This window comes from Schistocerca americana, chromosome 5, assembly GCF_021461395.2.
Source record: "Schistocerca americana isolate TAMUIC-IGC-003095 chromosome 5, iqSchAmer2.1, whole genome shotgun sequence".
NCBI classification, from domain to species: Eukaryota; Metazoa; Arthropoda; class Insecta; order Orthoptera; family Acrididae; genus Schistocerca; species Schistocerca americana.
The window spans coordinates 466,028,880-466,050,183 of NC_060123.1; the positions used below are offsets into that span (position 1 = coordinate 466,028,880).

Consider the following 21,304-nt stretch of genomic DNA (forward strand, 5'->3'; position numbering starts at 1 on the left):
TCTCACCGCCAAAGTAAATGTGCTCAGTGAAGAGAGCGCACAGACGCCCTTCCTATTCAGGCGTCCGAATTAAATTAAAAGGAGGCATCAGGCATGATTCCTGAAATCTTACTGTGCTACAAGGGATGGACGGAAAAGTACCCTCACAATATAATATAAAGCCTGCACCCAGGTCACACCTTAAAGATATTTCTAAAAGTTATACACCAACGAATATACAAAAAAGTAGAAGAAGGTATAAGTGAAACAGAATTCGGTTTTAGAAGTTCCCTCGGTACAAGAGAAGCATTGTTTGCTTTTAACATATTAGCGCAATGATGTATGGAGGTTAACCAGCCACTATATGTGTGCTTCCTGGATTATAATAAAGCATTTGACAAAGTTCGTCATGATCATCTCATAGAATTGTTAGAAAAGAAAACACTTGATAAGACAGACATCCGCATTATATACAACCTCTACTACAATCAAACCGCAACCGTGAGGGTAGAAAATGAGTTATCGAATGATATAGAAATAAAGAGGGGTGTGAGACAAGGTTGCGTTCTCTCACCCTTATTGTTTAATATATATTCAGAAGACATAATCCAGGCAGCTCTATCAGATGAAATAGCTGGCATTAAAGTGAATGGGCTAAACATTAACAATGTTAGGTTTGCTGATGACACTGCACTACTAGCTGGAAACCTCAAAGATCTACAATTACTTCTTGACAAAGTCGCAGAAAAAAGTGAAGAATTTGGCTTGACTCTTAACGTAAGCAAGACTAAGTTCATGGTGATATCTAAAACACGCCAACAAGAAAATCTTACAATCAATAGGGAAAGAGTCGATCAAGTACGTAAATTTAAATATCTCGGAACAATTGTAAATGAGGAGATTGAAAGCTCAGAAGAAATTAAATCGAGAATAGGACAGGCCAGAAGTATCTTTAATAAGATGAAAAATGCATTCTGTTCGAGAGACATTTGTTTAAACACAAAAATGAGGTTGCTAAGACGCTATGTATTCTCAAAATTATTATACGGAATGGAAGCGTGGACATTGAAAAAGAAGGACATGAACAGTTTAGAAGCTTTTGAAATGTGGGCATATAGAAGAATACTTAGAATTAGTTGGGTGTCGAGGATTACTAATCAAGATGTCCTAAGAAGAATGGGAAAGGAAAACGAATTAATTAAAATTATTAAAGTAAGGAAACTACAATATTTAGGCCATGTTATTAGGGGAGTAAATTACAAAACATTGCAAATAATACTAGAAGGGAAAATTTGTGGGAAGAGAACGAGGGGTAGAAGACGGACATCCTGGATTGACAATTTAAAAAATTGGTACAACTGTTCAACGTCAGAACTCCTTAGATCAGCCAAATCAAGATCAGAAAATGCCATGATGACAGCCAACCTTCTTAGAGGAGACGGCACATGAAGAAGAAGAAGCACCCAGTGAGCAAAGACACGGAAAGCGGGATACTGGTGAGTTGATGGAATGAAGAAACTGAGATACTTGAAGACGCAGAGAACGGCACTTGCAACCGTCGAACGCGTCCTAGTTATCTACTTTAGTCCATTGATCCTGTCTGTAACCAAGCATATCATACCTAAAGTTACGATCAGTTAGCTAACATTCCCGGGACAAATATATTAATTTCAAAGAGAAAAACTAAAGGCAGGATTTTATTAAAACTGATAACATCAGAAAAATACGAAGTCATATTTCAAATTAATTATGAGGTGCGTACAGGTTTCCAATAAAAAATTCGTTCATGATATAACACTGAATCACATAATAAGTGCCATTTTTTATATCCAACAATAGAATTTTCATTTATCATACATTTAGAGTAATAACTGGACTTCTTCAGTTGCGATTGAAAAGTTGTATCGGATGATGTCTCTAACCCAAATTATGAGGCCGTTATTAATGGTAGTATTCACGCAAGCAATGGCATGCGCTTGCTATAATTTTCCACTCCACGAAGATAGAGTTGCCCACCATTTACTCTGTCTTAACAAAGAACAGAAAACAGCAGTTAGGATACAACTATCATTGAAACGACTGAGCTGTAGAAAGCAGAACGGTAGTGGCAGATCGAGCAACGGGTATCACAGACTGCCTGTGTGGCAGAGATAGGCGTGTGCTGGGCCACGCCCCAAACTCTTTTGCATTCCCTAAAACTGCCGATAGCGCGCGATACTTCGTTACACGTAGAACTGGGCACCGTTTGCTGACTGTCACTGAACGTTTCACAGGGGAGATTTTGCATATAGCTGCGTGATTTATGAGCTGTCCAGACATTTGCAAAGGACAGATTAGAAGTAAAATATTTTCAGGAGGTATTTAATAGGGCAATTACCAGTTCCTGTTTGACGCAAAGCTGCTACTCACGTCATCACCGCTTGTTTCAGCCCTACTTGCCGCTATCTTTGTTCCTGGAAAACGAATAGACGACTTTACGGTGAAAGTGAAGCACGTATAGGATTTAGCTTTAAAGTGGCAAAATATTCTTGTCCAAATTTGTCGTAAATAATAGGGCCGAATTTCAAAAAGCGCTGAAATGAGACTCCTGCATCATATTAAATTTACACCCGCGTCCATTAATGCAGATATTAAGCAAGTTGATATAGAACAGTTGGACAGATCATCACAAGGAATTTATTTGCTTGGTTGGAGTTTACCGCGACATGTTATGATGTAACGTTCCTTTGAGGCTAGTGGACACAAACACTCTTCATGTAACTTTATTCTTGAGTACACTGCAGTAAATTTATAATCGACTATGTTTCTCTGCCATATAATCTGTAACTGTATGCCTTAAACATAACAGCCGGCCGAAGTGGCCGTGCGGTTAAAGGCGCTGCAGTCTGGAACCGCAAGACCGCTACGGTCGCAGGTTCGAATCCTGCCTCGGGCATGGATTTTTGTGATGTCCTTAGGTTAGTTAGGTTTAACTAGTTCTAAGTTCTAGGGGACTAATGACCACAGCAGTTGAGTCCCATAGTGCACAGAACCATTTGAACCATTTGAACCTTAAACATAACAGTTGAACCCTAAATAATTTATCGCTAAGGCGTGGAACTACGTCAGAGAAGTGTGTCCATTGAATGAGGTGTGGTTATAAAATAACGGGATTATTGCTGTTAAAAACATTTTACTTCAGGAACGTACGTACTTAGTCCCTCCTCTATGCCTACAACGCTCCATACAAATTTTCCATTGATGATAGTAGTGCTGGAAAGGTTCCACTGTGGGGACCTGATAGCACGTACTGCCTTTTCTTTCGATGCTTCAGCGCGCTGATGTCTTGTTTCTTTTAATGCAGATTTGACCTTGGGGAATACATAATACACATGCCGCTAGATCCAAGAATAAAGTGGATCGTCCAAACCCAGGATGGTGTTCACCTTAACAGGCACTGCGGTGTTGGCCAGTGCGTTGTCTTTATGCAGAACCCATGAACTGCTTCTCCGTAACCTCAAGATACTAATACTGATTAATAGTTAGACATTCAGGAACCCAGTGAAGATAATAGTTCTATTATTATCGAAAACAACAATCGTCATCGCTTTAATCCTGATATGTCCATTAGAGTTTCTTTCGCTACCTAAAGTTGGGGGCTTCCGGTGTATGGATTGGCGCTTACTGTATAATTCATAAATAAAATATAAAGATTCGTCAAATTTTGTTGTCCTTTCCAAGATATTAGGATCATTTGTAGTGGTATTCCAAATGTGAGTACAAACATTTTCACGAACATCTTGTTGACCGATCGTGAGAATTTGCGATAACTTTTTTCATGTTAAATTGGTTCTTTGTAAATTCCTAGAGTTTCCCCGATCGGTCTAATACTCAGCCGATTGTTATATCGAATCAGCATACCTACTTTTCGATATTTTCATGTGTTGTTGATGTTGAAGGGCATCTCGTGCGTGAGTCGTCTTCAGTGTCTTCTAGGTCACTTCGGAGATGCTTGAACCACTCAAAGCCTCGTGTACTAGATTTACAGTCTCCACCATACAGTTGTTTCAGCAGGAGACAGGTTTTAACAGCAGTTTCTCCAAGTTGCGTGCGAAACATCACTACAGTTCGTGGCTCTATTATTACATTACCATTATTCCTGCAAAAAAGTAACGGGCCTTACACAAACGAAGGCCACGGTCGCACTGACTTGTCTACATACACCAGAGATGCAGAAATCGACTGAAAAGTCCTCAAGATTCACAGATATTGATCGTTCTTCTTTGTCATATACCTACTTACTCTGTGAGAATAGCAACCATGTTCTTTTATAGCCACTCATACAACGTAATTTGTTGATTCTTGATGAACAAATTATTCTTGCCGAAGTTCGTGAGAATAAAGCGTACAAGACGATATAAGAAAAAGAAGGAAGTTCAACTCCCATATTCGGGCTTATGCACGAGATAAGCCTGCTTTCCGCAGATACTACAGTGCGCTGTAGAAAGCAAAGAGGGTCAATGAGGCGGGGAAATCATGAAGCCAGTTATTGCTACATCCAGGTATCCGTGTAAGTGTATCTACGCTGTGAACCAACACAACATAGCTCACGAAAAAGAACTTCCAATAAAATGAAGCTAAAAGAAACCAATAAAATTCAGTAGCAATTACTTTTGATAAGAGAAATGTTACACAAAGGTGTAGTGAAATTTCTGCTGTAAGTGGTAACGAAAAGTCACAGAAGTTCAGGAGGTACCAGGTCAACCTCCGTCTGCTGAGCGAATGTCTAGGATTCGGTTTACAGCCTGTGGAGACAACCAGTGTCAACTAAAACCACTAAAACCATAACGGTAAAATTTTACATGTCTACAACTCCGGCAATATCTGTACTCAGTAAGGCACCGTACTGTTCCTAACGTACTTTGTTGCCACTATTACTTCCCTGTAATCTTGTTTCAGTCGCGAATTGTCTGTGGAATGAACAATTGTTACTGAGCTTCTGTGTGAGCTCGAATCTCTCTCATTTTACTTTAATCGTCTCTTAGTGAGCTATATGTAGGAGGAAACAAAGAAAAAAAGTCCAGGTTGCATTTTAAAGCCATAAACAGGAATAACACTGTTGTACTGTATATGACGTATTGGGCAGTAAAAAAAAAATCAATTGAAAAGGGAAATCTTCTTCTCACGCACTTTCCGTACAAGGCCAGTTATGTCCTGATACGGTTACCAACATTTTGTCAGTCTTCCAGGATCCCTCCCTTTTGGTTTAAAGTTCTTTATCTCACCTAGCCTCTCTGGATCCATTCATTGTAGATGTTCGTTGCATTTCGTTTTGTTTCGTCCAGCTTTTCATTCACAATCTAAATTTTTACCTCCTGTCGAATATCTTCTTTTCGTACTTTGTCTGTTCTTTTACATTCCTTCTCTGGTCTAAGATATCTTATTCAGCTGAGCCAATGACTTGAAGAATTTGTCGTGCCAGACCCAGTGATATTGGGTATGTGTTGAACTTTGGCCACGCTTCAGGTTTTGCATTTGCCTATGAATATCTGAACTGTCGCAAAGTTGGTACTCATTTGGTACCACGTGAAGTAGCAAACAGAAACCTTTCGGAGATGTGGAATTCCGATTTAAAGGATTTTCAAGACGAAGAAAAATATTTAACAGTCTCCCAGTAAGTGTTGGGACGTGGGTCCATTACTGTGAACCATCGAAATGGACGGATATGCTGTGAAAACCTTCACCTCAGCCCACAGCAAAAGTTTCAGACACCAATCTTCCGCAGGAGAGGCTGTCATAACAGTGCCTTCGGATATGGAAGGTCCAGTGCTGGTTCACTGCACTATGTGGTGTCGAACGGTGAACAGTGACAGCTACAGTGAGTTACTGCGAGACGTAAAACCTGACTCAGACCGAAAAGGAAAGTGGAGCTTTCGAAGTTTCTTCAGGATGATACCCTCTTTTACGCATCTGGTGAAGTACTGCAGAGCATTAAAAATTTTACTTATGAGCTGACTTACACCCATCCTACAGTCGTGACGTCCTACACGTAATTTTCACTTTTTGGATCCGATGAAGGATCAACTCTTTCAGAAAGTTGTGAAGACGTTGAACGAGCAGATATGAAAGATGCTGCAATGCTTCCTTGAGATTGGAACTACGTTGTCAAGAGATGATACAATTGCATAGGGATTGACAGCAACGATATAGAGATGATGTTATTGCAGTGTTATTTTCCCGATTAAAAGTTTCTCTATAGACATAATCTTATTTTTTTGCTTTTCCCACTTAAGGTGCACAACAGTTTCGAGACATATACGTAGCGTATGTACCAAAGATTAAAATGAAATTACCTTATGTGAAAATATATGTGGGTTGGAGTTTTTTTACAAGTTTATGTACATAAGCCAGTCTATAAGACACGGCGGTCGGTGTGTTTACCCTGAAGTTGTTTTAATTGCAGTTTCCTGTTTGCTCCGGGAATTCAGAATTCATTTTCATGATTTATTGTGTTGGAGTGGTGTAGAACAGTAATTCAAGTTACCGGGCCCAGCGCCAAAGTTGCTTCACTGACATTGTTACCTTGAAAATCAGTGATCAATGTGGGTGTTGTTATTTTACCCTCTCTCAGTACTGACGTTATCTCTGGATACTGTCTTTGAACCAGATATATAATGCCTATATGGCAGATTTGTAATTGGATACTTGGAGAACTAGTTTCATGGCATTTGACCTGAGCATTTCAATAATTAAATTTTTTGTTCAAATGATTTGCCTGTAGCCTGCTATCTGTTTCTAATTTATATTTTGAACACTCAATTGAAATTGTGTCAGCGCATAGGGGTTCAATGGGATGTTGTGAGATTAGCCGTGTTAAATTGGTTTGGTGTGCGGGCAGCTGGGGTGTTCATAACTGAATATTTACTAGTGGATGGTTTGTACTGTAGGTATCTGCGCTGAACTTGGCTTCTTAAGGGCATTGTAATGCTTGATTTTTCGAGCCTGGTTGGGGCTTTTGATCCTTAATTCCCACCTCCGCAGTCTGTCAGTACACTTCTTGTCCCTACGGCGTCTAGCGAGCCGACGCGATAGCGAGGCTTTAGCCGTGGCTACTGTAGTGTGCGACAGTATCATCGGGATCCTCTCCATGAACGGAGCTTACACAAAAGATTAGTTGAATTCCTTCTGTACCACCTGGAAAAGTCTTTGACATAAGTGGAGAGTGTTTTCTTTAGTAGCTTGTACTCTCCAAGCAGACACCAAATTCTGTTTTAGGGAAAAGAGTTCTAATTTTGTATATTAACATAACTTGAAATTCTCTAGTGAGATTGGCATGTTTCTTATTATTGTATTTTTATACGTCTGAAAGAAAAAAAGATTCCCATGTTAATGTGTTCCTAAAAATGTTAGTGGACATGAATTTCGCCCTCCAATGGCATTCATTAAGACTATGGGGGGTCTGTTGCCCCAGTGACAGCGATTAGTGGGTATTGTTCAAATTTACTTTAATGAGTGGGGTTGTAATCACCTCATATCCCTGTATCGAGCTCTTGGTGTTTATTACCATCATCTTGCTTTTTAGGGGCAAGGCATTATTAGTATGGTTGCCAGCCCTTCGGGTTTCTTATGTGTTGTAAATAAATTCTGGGATTTGACATTATTCATTTGGAATTTGGTTTTTAATTGGTTCATCTGAAATTAAGTATTACTTACTGACCTGTTTCTCAATAAGAGGTTGTTATTGCAGTCATTCAAACAAATTTTGAAGTACCTTTAAATTAAATTATTGTTTTTATACCTAAAAGCTTTATATTTCCAAATTGTTGCTTTAAAATTGTAAACTTTGTTTGAGTTTCGCGATCTTTGTATTTCCACGTAAAATACGTTGTTTAAATTCTAAAACTTTTCATGAAGAAATTGTTTTGTATGCAATGAATGATGAATGACGAATCAGAGGTCTGTGGTCAAGCCCTTCCATTAACATTGACGTTGGCGATTGTAACCCATTACACTGTTGTACAGAATGACCAAATTACTCAGCTCAGTATAAGAATTAATAATAAATGAAACCAAAGTGGTTGCAACAATTTACAGCTGACAAAATAGCACTCGAAGTGAAGAAATTCTGATGCCGTAGCGGCATATTGGCTCTCGATGGATGAAGTAAGGAGGCTGTAAGGAGACCACTAACACAGGCAAACAGGCAAAGTATGTGTACAAGCATAAACCGTAGGTATTAAATCGAGGACAAAATTCCTGAGAAAGTACGTCTGGACTACAGCAGTGTATGAAATTATCGTATGGCATTTATTGGTCGAGATATTCCCTTCGGTGTTCGGCCGCCGTATTTCAAATCTCTTTAGCTGACGCCGTTTCAGCGACTTGCGTGTCGATGAATTCTGTCTCCATAAGCTATATCAAGCAGTAGTTACAAGTAGCTAAGCTGTTTCTCTGCTGCTAATACCTTGGATATCTGGTTATCTATGTTAGCTGGATCTTCGTTGGACACTGGTGGTGCTAGGATGTTGGGTTTCAAAAAGAATACAATGAGCATAAGCACTTATATTTACTAGTGGAATATCACTTTAAAATAGGAGAAAACTGCAAAATGTTTACAAAACCAAAGTTTTTCGCTGTGTTATTATCACTAATCATGTAGATGACGTCTACAAAATTCTTCACTTACGCTAAGTAAGATTCCTTTGACGACAAAAGTCACTGCTCTTGTTGTTCTGCCGAAGAGCTATTTCATGTCACGAGAAGAAGTTGTAAGCAATCCTTTAGGTACACATGAACTATGGGATGGTATCATGTCTGGAAACGTGGACATCAAGAACATGGAGCAGTGTGTCACTGAGGAGTTGCCGCTCGTTGTTGCGCCAGTGAAGTGAGACTCCTTGTTGTTTGCATATGAAATCACTAGTGTCTTCTTGAATTTGTTGAAAAACCTACGGCTGTGGCACTCCATGACTATCTTTCCAGTTTCTGTGAACGTCCTCAAAAAGAATATATGGGACACCTTGTCATAAAAAATTAAACAAAACACTTTCACTTATGGCTAGTCTCTTTTATGCTGAACGATTGACTTCTGGTTCTTCTACATCTACATCTACATTTCTACTCCGCAAGCCACCCAACGGTGTGTGGCGGAGGACACTTTACGTGCCACTGTCATTACCTCCCTTTCCTGTTCCACTCGCGTATGGTTCGCGGGAAGAACGACTGCCGGAAAGAAGCCGTGCGCACTCTCATCTCTCTAATTTTACATTCGTGATCTCCTCCTGAGGTATAAGTAGGGGGAAGCAACATATTCGATACCTCATCCAGAAACGCACCCTCTCTAAATCTGGACAGCAAGCTACACGGCGATGCAGAGCGCTCCTCTTGAAGAGTCTGACACTTGAGTTTGCTAAACATTTCCGTAACGCTATCACGGTTACCAAATAACCCTGTGACGACACGAGCCGCTATTCCTTGGATCTTCTCGATCTCCTCTGTCAACCCAACCCGGTACGGATCCCACACTGATGAGCAATACTCAAGTATAGGCCGAACGAGTGTTTTGTAAGACACCTCTTTTGTTGATGGACCAATTTTTTAAGGACTCTTCCAATTAATCTCAACCTGGCCTCCGCCTCACCAACAATTAATTTTATATGATCATTCCACTTCAAATCGTTCCGTACGCATACTCCCAGATATTTTGCAGAAGTAACTGCTACCAGTGTTTGTTCCGCTATCATATAATCATACAATGAAGGATCCTCCTTTTTATGTATTCGCAATACATTACATTTGTCTATGTTAAGGGTCACTTGCCACGCCCTGCACCAAGTTCCTATCCGCTGCAGATCTTCCTGCATTTCGCTGCAATTTTCTAATGCTGCAACTTCTCTGTATACTATAGAATCATCGGCGAAAAGCCGCACGGAACTTCCGACACTATCTAGTAGGTCATTTATATATAATGTGAAAAGCAATGGTCCCATAACACACCCCTGTGGTCCGCCAGAGGTTACTTTAATGTCTGTAGACGTCTCTCCATTGAGAACAACATGCTGTGTTTTGTTTGCCAAAAACTCTTCAATCCAGCCACACAGCTGGTCTCATATTCCGTAGGTTCTTGCTTTGTTTATCAGGCGACAGTGTGGAACTGTATCGAACGCCTTCAGGAAGTCAAGGAAAATGGCATCTACCTGGGGGCCCGTATCTAATATTTTCTGTGTCTCATGAACAAATAAAGCGAGTTGGGTCTCACACCATCGCTGTTTCCGGACTCCATGTCGATTCCTACAGAGTAGATTCTGGGTTTGCGGAAATGACATGATACGCGAGCAAAAAACATGTTCTAAAATTCTAAAACATATCGATGTCAGAGATATAGGCCTATAGTTTTGCGCATCTGCTCGGCACCCCTTCTTGAAAATTGGGACTACCTGTGCTCTTTTCCAATCATTTGGAACCTTCCGTTCCTCTAGAGACTTGCGGTACACGCCTGTTAGAATGGGGGCAAGTTCTTTCCGTACTCTGTGTAGATTCGAATTGATATCCAGTCAGGTCAGTGGATGTTCCTCTGTTGAGTGATTTCAGTAGCTTTTCTATTCCTTGGACACTTATTTCGATGTCAGCCATTTTTTCGTTCGTGCGAGCATTTAGAGAAGGGACTGCAGTGCGGTCTTCCACTGTGAACCAGCTTTGGGAAAAGGTGTTTAGTATTTCCGCTTTACGCGTGTCATCGTCTGTTTCAATGCCATCATCATCCCAGAGTGTCTCGATTTACTGTTTCGATCCACTTACTTATTTAACGTAAGACCAGAATTTCCTAGGAGTTTCTGTCAAGTCGGTACATAGAATTTTACTTTCGAATTCACTGAACGCTTCACGCATAGCCCTCCTTACGCTAACTTTGACATCGTTTATCTTTTGTTTGTCTGAGAGGTTTTGGCTGCGTTTAAACTTGCAGTGAAGCTCTCTTTGCTTTCGCAGTAGTGTCCTAACTTTGTTGTTGAACCACGGTGGATTTCTCCCGTGCCTCACAGTTGTACTCGGTACGTACCTGTCTAAAACGTATTTCACGATTGGCTTGAACTTTTTCCATAGACATTCAACATTGTCAGTTTTGATTCTTGAGACCCATAAGTGCAAGTGACGCTAATGAAATGTTTCTTTATCACTGATGTGAAAGCAGATCGTTCCTGTGTTCACAGAACAAACGAGTTTAGGAGCTCCATGTTTTTCCGTGTTTGCGGGTAGGTCGAAATGTTCTTTTACATTATAGGTTAGGTGATAGATTTATTGAATATAAGAGTTACAAGGCATGATGAGGATTAGTGGTGGATGCTGTACTCGGCCCAGGACTTGGCGTACTTCTTCCTGTATTCTCCAGATGGGTCGTACTTGTCCAGCAGCTTCTTCATGAGGTCTTTGTGGCGGCGCGAAATCTCTCCGAAGAAACCTCCGATCTTCTTGTGCTGTGTCTCAGTGCACTTGGCGCAGTCTGTACGCACTATTTCGGGCAGCACCTCTGCAAAAGAAAATACTGTTAAAATCATTGAATTTTGTTGTGCTTCGGGATGGAGGCCGGTTTTGAATGTGTAGATTGGGGTGAGCAGTGCGCAAATTGTTGACATAGTCGCTAGGGTCCTCAGGCGTCAAAACACAGCTACTTCTCAATTTTTCTGGAAGTACTACTACGTCATCTCAACAGTTCTGCCACATCATCACATTCCCAGATTCAAAACTTGTCGTTTGACATCAGGTCTGACGTATCAAGGCTGTAGCCAACGACAAAAGATGAATGACAGATCCCAGGCGTTTTAAAACATAGCCATTTGGCTAATTGAGTATACTGCAGAAGAAACTACGCCATTAAAGAAATACTTAGGTACCAATCAAGCTGCTACGTCATCTTATGGGGAGACATCAAGTCAAGAACTTAATGGAACATTGGTGAAGTAAATAGTGGGCCATGTTTTACAGGTTAACTTTGCTACGAGGACGTTTAAATGTCTGACAACAACAGGATTACGGAGAGAATTATAAGATGTACTACATTAAATATTAAGTAAAGAATTTAGGTTGTTTTAACTACACATGTATTTAGTAGTACCGTATCTACTAGGAGAATTAAAGGTTTTAATTTCTATCTTTTATTTCCTTTCAAAACGCGTAAAGTACGTATCGCACATACACGATCTTAGGCCTAATTTTTCGGGTATACAAGTTTTGATTATTAACGTTAGTTTAACTGTATTACTTTACTATATTAAAATTATACATGTATATTAGTGTTCCACATAACTTTAGTGGCTTTTGTGATCTGTAGTTAATAGAATATTATTGTTATTGCCTAAATAAATTTTGTTAAAAATATGTAAACAACCATGAGCAAGAAGTGTTTGAGCTGCCGTACGAAAGTCAGTTCTGGGGTTCTGTGCAGCTGTTGTGGCAGATGTTTACATTGGGGTGACGATAGTGCCATGGGAATCGGAGAAGTGAATGGGTCTCTTTCATGGTATTGCAGATTATCTTCAAGGCATAGGAAAATAGTGGGACGGGAAGGGAACATAAGAGCCCATCAGGCTGAACTGGATAGTGCTAGGGAGGAACTGATGAGGTTGAGGGCGGAGGAGGGTGGACGGGTGGGAAGTGGTAGCAAGGATCAGGGGCCACTGAAAGAGAACAGTATCAGACAGTTTCATCATTGGCACAAACAATAGATTTGCCTTGTTACCTCAGTCAGCTAAGGAAGAGTCTGAACTAGATGAAAGTGTATTCAGCACTCAACAGACTTTCACTAGGAAACCAACTGTGGCAAAAAACCTAGAAAGTAGAGAGAAAGTTCCGTTGTCAGGTAGTAGCCATGAAAGAGGTGTAGGCCAGAATTTGCAGAAAAAATTAGGTGACAGGTACAAAGTCACAAGTATTTTCAAGCCCAGTGCATGTCTTAGCCAAGTGATAGAGGATGTAGGATGATTGTGCAAAGGTTTTACAAAGCAGGATCATGTTGTGGTAGTGGGTGGAGCGGGAAACAGTATTGATGGGGACCAGGGCTACAATATTAAGTGTGACCTAGTAAAAATAGCATCTGCAACGAACCATACAAATGTTGGCTTGGCTCCTGCTCTCATGCGGTATGACTGGCCCCAATTGAACAGCTCTGTCAGGAAGGTCAATATGAAGCTAGATCAGCTGCTTTGGTCTGCTACTTTTTCAAGCATAGGTTTGGTTCCTAATGATGGTATTGGTAGGCGGGACTTCACAAGACATGGCCTGCATCTCAGTAGGAAAGGGAAGGGTAAACTGGCTGGGATGATAGCAAAAGCTTTAAGTGGGGGCACTGGAACTCGTGGGATTACTTTTTTAGGCTAAGATCAGTATCCAATCATCCTACAATGGTTGGAATCAAACTTCATGAAAAGTTCAGACAGGCAGGTACTAGGGATGTGAAAATATCATAAGATTCTCATAACAGTACAGTGAAAATAATGTTAGTATGTCACAATTTCACATAAAAGTACAGTAAAAATAATGTTAATATATTGCATCAGAATATCAGGGGATTAAAAAACAAAGTAGATAAGCTTCTTGTTTGTACAGAAGATTTAGAAACTGAGGATGGAATAGATTTACTATGCCCGTCTGAACATCATGTAGTCACAGGTATGGAAATGGTAAATGTAGGTGGATACAAGCTTTCAGCACATGTAAGTAGAGTCACTATGGAAAGAGGATGTATGTTAAAATCATTCATAGTGTGAAAAATTTGGAAACTAAAAAATTTTGCGCAGACCAACGCATAGAATAATGAGCATATGAGCTGAAACTAAATATAGGCACTTTTATAATTGTAGCTGTTTCCCCATTGGGAAATTTTCAACTATTGTAGAAAAACGTGGATTATTTGTTGTGAATCCTGTCAGAAAAATGAAACAAATTATTGTTTGTGGGGATTTCAACGTAGATTTTCTGAAAGAGTCCGATAGAAAGCTTGACCTAGAAGTATTACTTGGTTCTTTCAATTTGACATCAGTTATTGATTTTCCTACTCGGGTCGTACAGGAAATCAGCACACTGATAGATAACGTTTTCATAGACGAAGATAAATTTAATTAAATATAAATTTTTCCAGTTAAGCGTGGTCTGTCTGATCATGATGCAAAGCTAGTTCAGTATATGATATAGCTCTATACAGTAATGCAAAACAGCCCTCCAAAATAGTGTGTCCCATTAACGATTTAACACTTCAAAATTTTAGGGGAACCTTGCAACAGACTGGGTTGAGGTGTACAGGGAACATGATGCTAATTTAAAATTTAACCTATTTCATGATACCTTTGAGAGTATATTTGAAAACGGTTTCCTAAGAAAACAGTGAAATACACTCCTGGAAATGGAAAAAAGAACACATTGACACCGGTGTGTCAGACCCACCATACTTGCTCCGGACACTGCGAGAGGGCTGTACAAGCAATGATCACACGCACGGCACAGCGGACACACCAGGAACCGCGGTGTTGGCCGTCGAATGGCGCTAGCTGCGCCGCATTTGTGCACCGCCGCCGTCAGTGTCAGCCAGTTTGCCGTGGCATACGGAGCTCCATCGCAGTCTTTAACACTGGTAGCATGCCGCGACAGCGTGGACGTGAACCGTATGTGCAGTTGACGGACTTTGAGCGAGGGCGTATAGTGGGCATGCGGGAGGCCGGGTGGACGCACCGCCGAATTGCTCAAAACATGGGGCGTGAGGTCTCCACAGTACATCGATGTTGTCGCCAGTGGTCGGCGGAAGGTGCACGTGCCCGTCGACCTGGGACCAAACCGCAGCGACGCACGGATGCACGCCAAGACCGTAGGATCCTACGCAGTGCCGTAGGGGACCGCACCGCCACTTCCCAGCAAATTAGGGACACTGTTGCTCCTGGGGTATCGGCGAGGACCATTCGCAACCGTCTCCATGACGCTGGGCTACGGTCCCGCACACCGTTAGGCCGTCTTCCGCTCACGCCCCAACATCGTGCAGCCCGCCTCCAGTGGTGTCGCGACAGGCGTGAATGGAGGGACGAATGGAGACGTGTCGTGTTCAGCGATGAGAGTCGCTTCTGCCTTGGTGCCAATGATGGTCGTATGCGTGTTTGGTGCCGTGCAGGTGAGCGCCACAATCAGGACTGCATACGACCGAGGCACACAGGGCCAACACCCGGCATCGTGGTGTGGGGAGCGATCTCCTACACTGGCCGTACACCACTGATGATCGTCGAGGGGACACTGAATAGTGCACGGTACATCCAAACCGTCATCGAACCCATCGTTCTACCATTCCTAGACCGGCAAGGGAACTTGCTGTTCCAACAGGACAATGCACGTCCGCATATATCCCGCGCCACCCAACGTGCTCTAGAAGGTGTAAGTCAACTACCCTGGCCAGCAAGATCTCCGGATCTGTCCCCCATTGAGCATGTTTGGGACTGGATGAAGCGTCGTCTCACGCGGTCTGCACGTCCAGCACGAACGCTGGTCCAACTGAGGCGCCAGGTGGAAATGGCATGGCAAGCCGTTCCACAGGACTACATCCAGCATCTCTACGATCGTCTCCATGGGAGAATAGCAGCCTGCATTGCTGCGAAAGGTGGATATACACTGTACTAGTGCCGACATTGTGCATGCTCTGTTGCCTGTGTCTATGTGCCTGTGGTTCTGTCACTGTGATCAAGTGATGTATCTGACCCCAGGAATGTGTCAATAAAGTTTCCCCTTCCTGGGACAATGAATTCACGGTGTTCTTATTTCAATTTCCAGGAGTGTATAATTGTAAAAGCCATGGCTTACTAAAGGGATAAAAAATCTTACAAACAGAAAAGGGAAATGTATCTTATAGCTAGGAGGAGTCATGACCTCAAAACAATGAAACATTATAAAAGCTACTGCACTGTATTAAGAAAAGTTTTTAAAAAGTTCAGAAGTATGTCCTTACGTCTGAGATTAGCACATCTGATAATAAAATTAAAACGATTTGGAATACTGTGTAAAGGGAAACAGGGCAACTGAGAGCACAGGAAGACACGTTCCACATCATTACGAAATGTCGTATTCATGATCTATGAAAAAAGGATTAATTTATGTATGTACAGAAAATTTATCATAAACTATATCACGACAAATATGCGCACTTCCGTAGCATATGTAACTCCTAAAAAGGCTGTACGCAGGGATGTCTAAATATATAGCAATTGCTTTTCCAGTTTAGGCCTACAGATAACTACCTCACCATCGTACAGCTTGTGGATAAAGATACAGGTGAAAGAACACTTGTTGGAAAGACAGGCATAGAAGACGATTTTTCGCCAAAACCCATCCTTGTTCCAAAAAAGTTTACATTTCGAAGCTGTTTACATTTTTTGCTATATACAGACATTTAAGAATAGACTCGAAGAAAGGAATCTTATAATTATTGACCAAATAAGACACTCTGCAGTGAAAACAGTCACTAAAACATAGGGTCGAGATTTAGCTTGTTTTCATACGAGTTGAAATCTTCATAACGTTTTCCCACTCCCTTAGTTCCCAATGTCATCAGAAACTCAAGAAATGGGGTCAAATGTTTACGCACGCATGTATCAGCAACCTTTAGTAGATACGCTTAGGACATGACACTGACACTTCAGGACGGAATGATAGTTACGAAAACTTTTCCAAACAGGTGGCTCAATAACCTTATACCTTAGTGGCAAAAGGAGGGGGCGGTCTTCCAGTCGACAATTCTCAACTTCCTGGGAGAATAAAACGTGTGTAGGGCCGGGAGAAGAATTTCTCGCGAAACTAAAGCTGTGAGGGCGAGTCGTGGGTCACTCTTCGATAGCTTGGTCGGTGTAACACTTTAGACGTTCTTGGATATTTCAGTCGGTAGATCACTTGCCCGCGAAAGGCAAAAGTTGGAGTCTGGAGTTCCGGTATCGCAGTATCATCCTGCCAAGGAGTTTCAGTATCAAAACTGTTCGGGAAGCACATAGAATTCAGAGGCAGTGGGATTTGGTACTAATATTTTCGTTCGTGTACTGCTCAGGTTTTAATGAAATACGGGAAGACATTACATCTGTCTCATCCTGAAACTTTCTCTCCATAAAAATATAAACACCAAGAATAATAAGCCACCGCTTACGAACGCCAAATTCTATGGGGAGTATGCCAGTAGATTATTAGATATAGAGGCCTACTGGGTGGAAACTAGTGCATTAATTTTATGTTGAAAGGTAATAACAAGATTTACAATAAAATCATTTAAGTAAAATAATTCCAAACATTGAATACATGTGTAAAATTGGATAATTCAGGCTCGTAGACAATGTAATTCAATACGAAACAAGCTATTGCGCTAATAGAATTGAAGAAATATTAGGGTTCAAGTGCCTTTAGAATAAGTTAACTAAAGTCAAAACACAAGCATCGACTGGCTGAAGAAGGCCAGGAAGTGTGGTTCTGACATTAACTAGGGAGTCATCCCGCCCTCGTACATCTGTCTGTAGCAAACTGTCATAAGGTGAGTCGAATAGCGTAGACAGAATGCCATCTTCCACTGTACAAGACTTGAGGCTAGGAAAGGAACAGATCAATTAGCGGAGAATGATAGTGGTAATTAGGCATTTACTTGTGATTAACTGAGTACGAGAAGTTAGAGCGACGTAATGTCTCTTGCTGAAATCATTGCGAAAGTAAGTTCGCGGCGTATTCTACGACATGGAGAAGTCCAATGATATAAGCCACTCTGTCGAAGGGCAGATTGTTATGGTTCGACGCCGCGGAAAGAGCATCTATGAAACGGTGAATATGGTCGGCTTTTCACGTGATTAGGTCGTGAACCGGTACGGGAACTGTCTGAAGGTTGTGAAAAAAAAAATAGTTCAGATGGCTCTGAGCATTATGCGACTTAACTTCTGAGGTCATCAGATCGCCTAGAACTTAGAACTAATTAAACCTAACTAACCTAAGGACATCACACGCATTGATACCCGAGGCAGGATTCCAACCTGCGACCGCAGCGGTCGCCCGGTTCCAGACTGTAGCGCCTAGAGCCGCACGGCCACACCGGCCGGCGAAGGTTGTGAAACTACGGGTACACCACAAGCTGATGGACGTCCACGTTCCACCACATAACGTGGAGCTCGGAGATATCTCGCTCTCCGGGCACAAGTGTTTCGGAGCACGGACACGCCGTTACCGGTATTGGACCGTGGATCAAGTGGAAGCTTGTCGCCTGGTCTGCTGAATCACATTTCTTGTTACTCCAGGTCGATGGTCACGCCTGGATATACCGTCATCAATCCGAAGGTTCATCGCACCAAGATTACCGCTTAGCGCGCTATGGAGGACTTTCACTAGGATTTCCATAGGATCTGTGGTAACAATTGACGGCACCATCACAGCTGTGGACCACAGTAACATTATTGCGGACCGCCTGTATCCCTTTACGTTTGATATCTTTCCCGATAGTAATGGCATCTTCCAGCAGTATAACTGCCCGCATCACAAGACCAGAATCATGCTACATCAGTTTTAGCAGCAAGACAGTGAACTCAAATTGGTATTTTGGTCACCAAATACGTATGAAAAGACACCAAATAAACGCATCTGTGACTCTTCAGGGTGCCAGCTCCGCCACTACATATCTGCAACCCGTGATTTACAGAAAACTCGTAGGCAGTGCGTAGAGATTTGGTGTCATAAACCTTCACAGACCCAACTAGGACTTTGAAAAATCTTTCCAAGCAGACTTCCTTATTACGTACCAACAGTGTACGAAAAGAATACTAATCAGCTGGTGACAAAATTTTGGCTCGTTCGGGTGTCTACTTGTGAGATTTGCAATTTTAAACGGTAATAACAATGAACAACTGGACGATAGAGTAGGCCTCTGACTAGCTGAATGGACTGTTATACCGCCATCACTACAGTCATTAGGCGAGCTTGAAGATGTAATAGAATTGAAGCTGAGTTACCACCATGAGTAGTGTTTTAGTGTCATGTGTTATGCTTTGGTCAACCAATTAATATTCCTTCTTTCATTTAGAGACAGTATGTGTAGTATTTTGAGCTGATTTTTGTTCCCAGACAACGGCACAACGTTTGGAATTTCAGTCTTAACTGTTGTTTCTCAGCACAAGCTACCCTGGAACACTTTTACTAGCTTGTCAGACTGTTTCTGACCGCCCTCTTTAATTGAGAACAACAGAGCAATTCATCACATGCCTTAAGGATGAATTAATGCTTGTGATCGGTAAACAATGTTCCATTTTAATCGATCTAATTGTTCTGAGCTTACTAGTCCACTGATGATAAAAGTGTATAGTGTGACTACGGTGGTTTCTTCAGTGGGTATATCTGTGTCCATCCTTGTTCCCAGACAGCTTCTTCCGGTGGAATGTATACGGTCACGTTCACAAGCGAAAAATACGGATAACGTCCAATAGCTTATTAGAATTCAGTACATGCGTCCAGCTTCATGCGCGTTTGTCCCTTTTATCAGCCCTCAGTGCAACATCTGTGATCAGAGGTGCTGACTGTCCACTTGAGTCTGAAGATGGTGGTGGAGTAGGAGAAAGCGAGAAAAACCTGGCATACAGGAAAATGCTTCAGTAATCATATACTCGTCTAGCGGTAAGAAATTATCAAGATAAAGGGAAAGAAAACAAGAAACTGCACCGGTGGAAGAAAAGGGAACGTGAAAGAAAGAAGATGGTAGAACTGGAGACAACTGGAGAGACAAATGATACTAGAAAATTTTATCAGTAAATTAATTGAGAAAGAAGAGCATTTAAGACGGCACCAACCTGAGTAAAAGTAAAATGGGACACTACTAACCGATGATCAAGAGGTATTGGAGCGTTGGGTAGAGTATTTCAGTGAACTGTTGGATGCTTCAGAGTCCCTATCGAAGATATCCCAGTCCTTCCAGAAGATGATGACATACTACCTCACCCCTTCCCAAGGAGAAATGAACAAAGAAATTGTTAGATTCAAGAACAATAAAGCATCAGGGACTGACAATAGAACATCTGAACTATCGAAAGCTGGAAGAGTTGAGCTAAATCGTAGGATCTACAAGACTGTGTGCCTCATCTGGGAAAAGGAAGAGTTTCCAGAAGAATAGAATGTAGGGACAGTGCGTCTGGTGCGTAAGAAAGGAGCTCTATTTGAATGCTGCCACTACAGCGGGATAACAGCCTTTAAATATTATACGAGTAAAGTACTATAAAATACCCTGTTTAGTGGAATTTCATCTGTAGCAGAAGACATTATTGGAAACTATCAATGCGGGTTCAGAGCAGAAAAGTCAACTGTAAATTAGATATTGGTTCTCCGACAAATAGTAGGAAAGACCCATGATTTCAATGTTGGTATGCACCATCTTTTCATTGACTTTAAATATGCGTATGACACAATAAACCTGGCCAAACTTTCTGAGGCAATGGGAGAATTTCTAGTGCCTGAAAAATTATTATAGGTCACCCTAAAGCATCCCCCGTGTACCTTGCGGGTGCAGCCCAGGCTATCACCTCAGTTTCCCACTCGAACTGGGCTAAGACAAGGAGATGGGCTTTCTTACCAACTTTTCATCTTGGCACTTGAAAAAGAGGTAAGTGAAACGGGAATTCAGACAAGAGGTAAAATCCACTATAAGTCTGTACAGTTGCTGGGATATGCAGATGACTTGTATTTAATGAGCAAAACACTTAGAGATCTACAAAATACATTTTCAGCTTTGAAATTGAGTGCAGAGAAGATAGCCCTGAGAATTAATGAAGAAAATACGAAGTATATGTGTAATTGCACTAACCATCCCTTACAGCCCACAATAACCCTTGATAGAATGACATTTGAGCGAGTGGAATGTGGGGTTAAAGATAAAAGCAAATGATACCATCTTTACCGAAATTACCGCTCGCATAAGTACTTCTAACCGTCGCTACTTTGGAATGTTGCGACATTTTAAATCTATCACGAGGGACAAAGTGCCGACTTAGCAAAACGCTGATACACCCAGTACTTACTTATGGCTCAGAAATATGGACAATTACAAAGCAGGGTGAAAAGAAACAGATCACGTGAGAGAAGTATACTGAGGAGGAATTTTGGACCTGGGGAAGGCGAAGGAACAACGAATTTTATAAGGCGGATGATGTGGTAAAGTTCATAAAGATGTGTAGACTGAGATGGGCTGGACATGTTATGCGACTAGACGAGGCAGATCCCGCAAGGAAAGCCTGCTGCAGTGAACGTGGAGGAAGGAGAGCAATAGTAAGTCATAGGTTGAGACGGAGCGACGAGGTTGGAGAGGACGCTGCCCGAGTCG

At 41.6% G+C, this 21,304-nt stretch overlaps 1 protein-coding gene across 1 annotated transcript in view; it reads right to left on the reverse strand.

Annotated features, from left to right (window-relative positions):
- Window positions 1-21,304, reverse strand: part of LOC124616440 — a 229,386-nt gene that overhangs the window by 74,122 nt on the left and 133,960 nt on the right. The window contains exon 5 of the mRNA XM_047144748.1: window positions 11,305-11,482. Within this exon, the coding sequence (XP_047000704.1) occupies window positions 11,305-11,482 (178 nt within the window). The remainder of the gene's footprint in view (window positions 1-11,304; window positions 11,483-21,304) is intronic.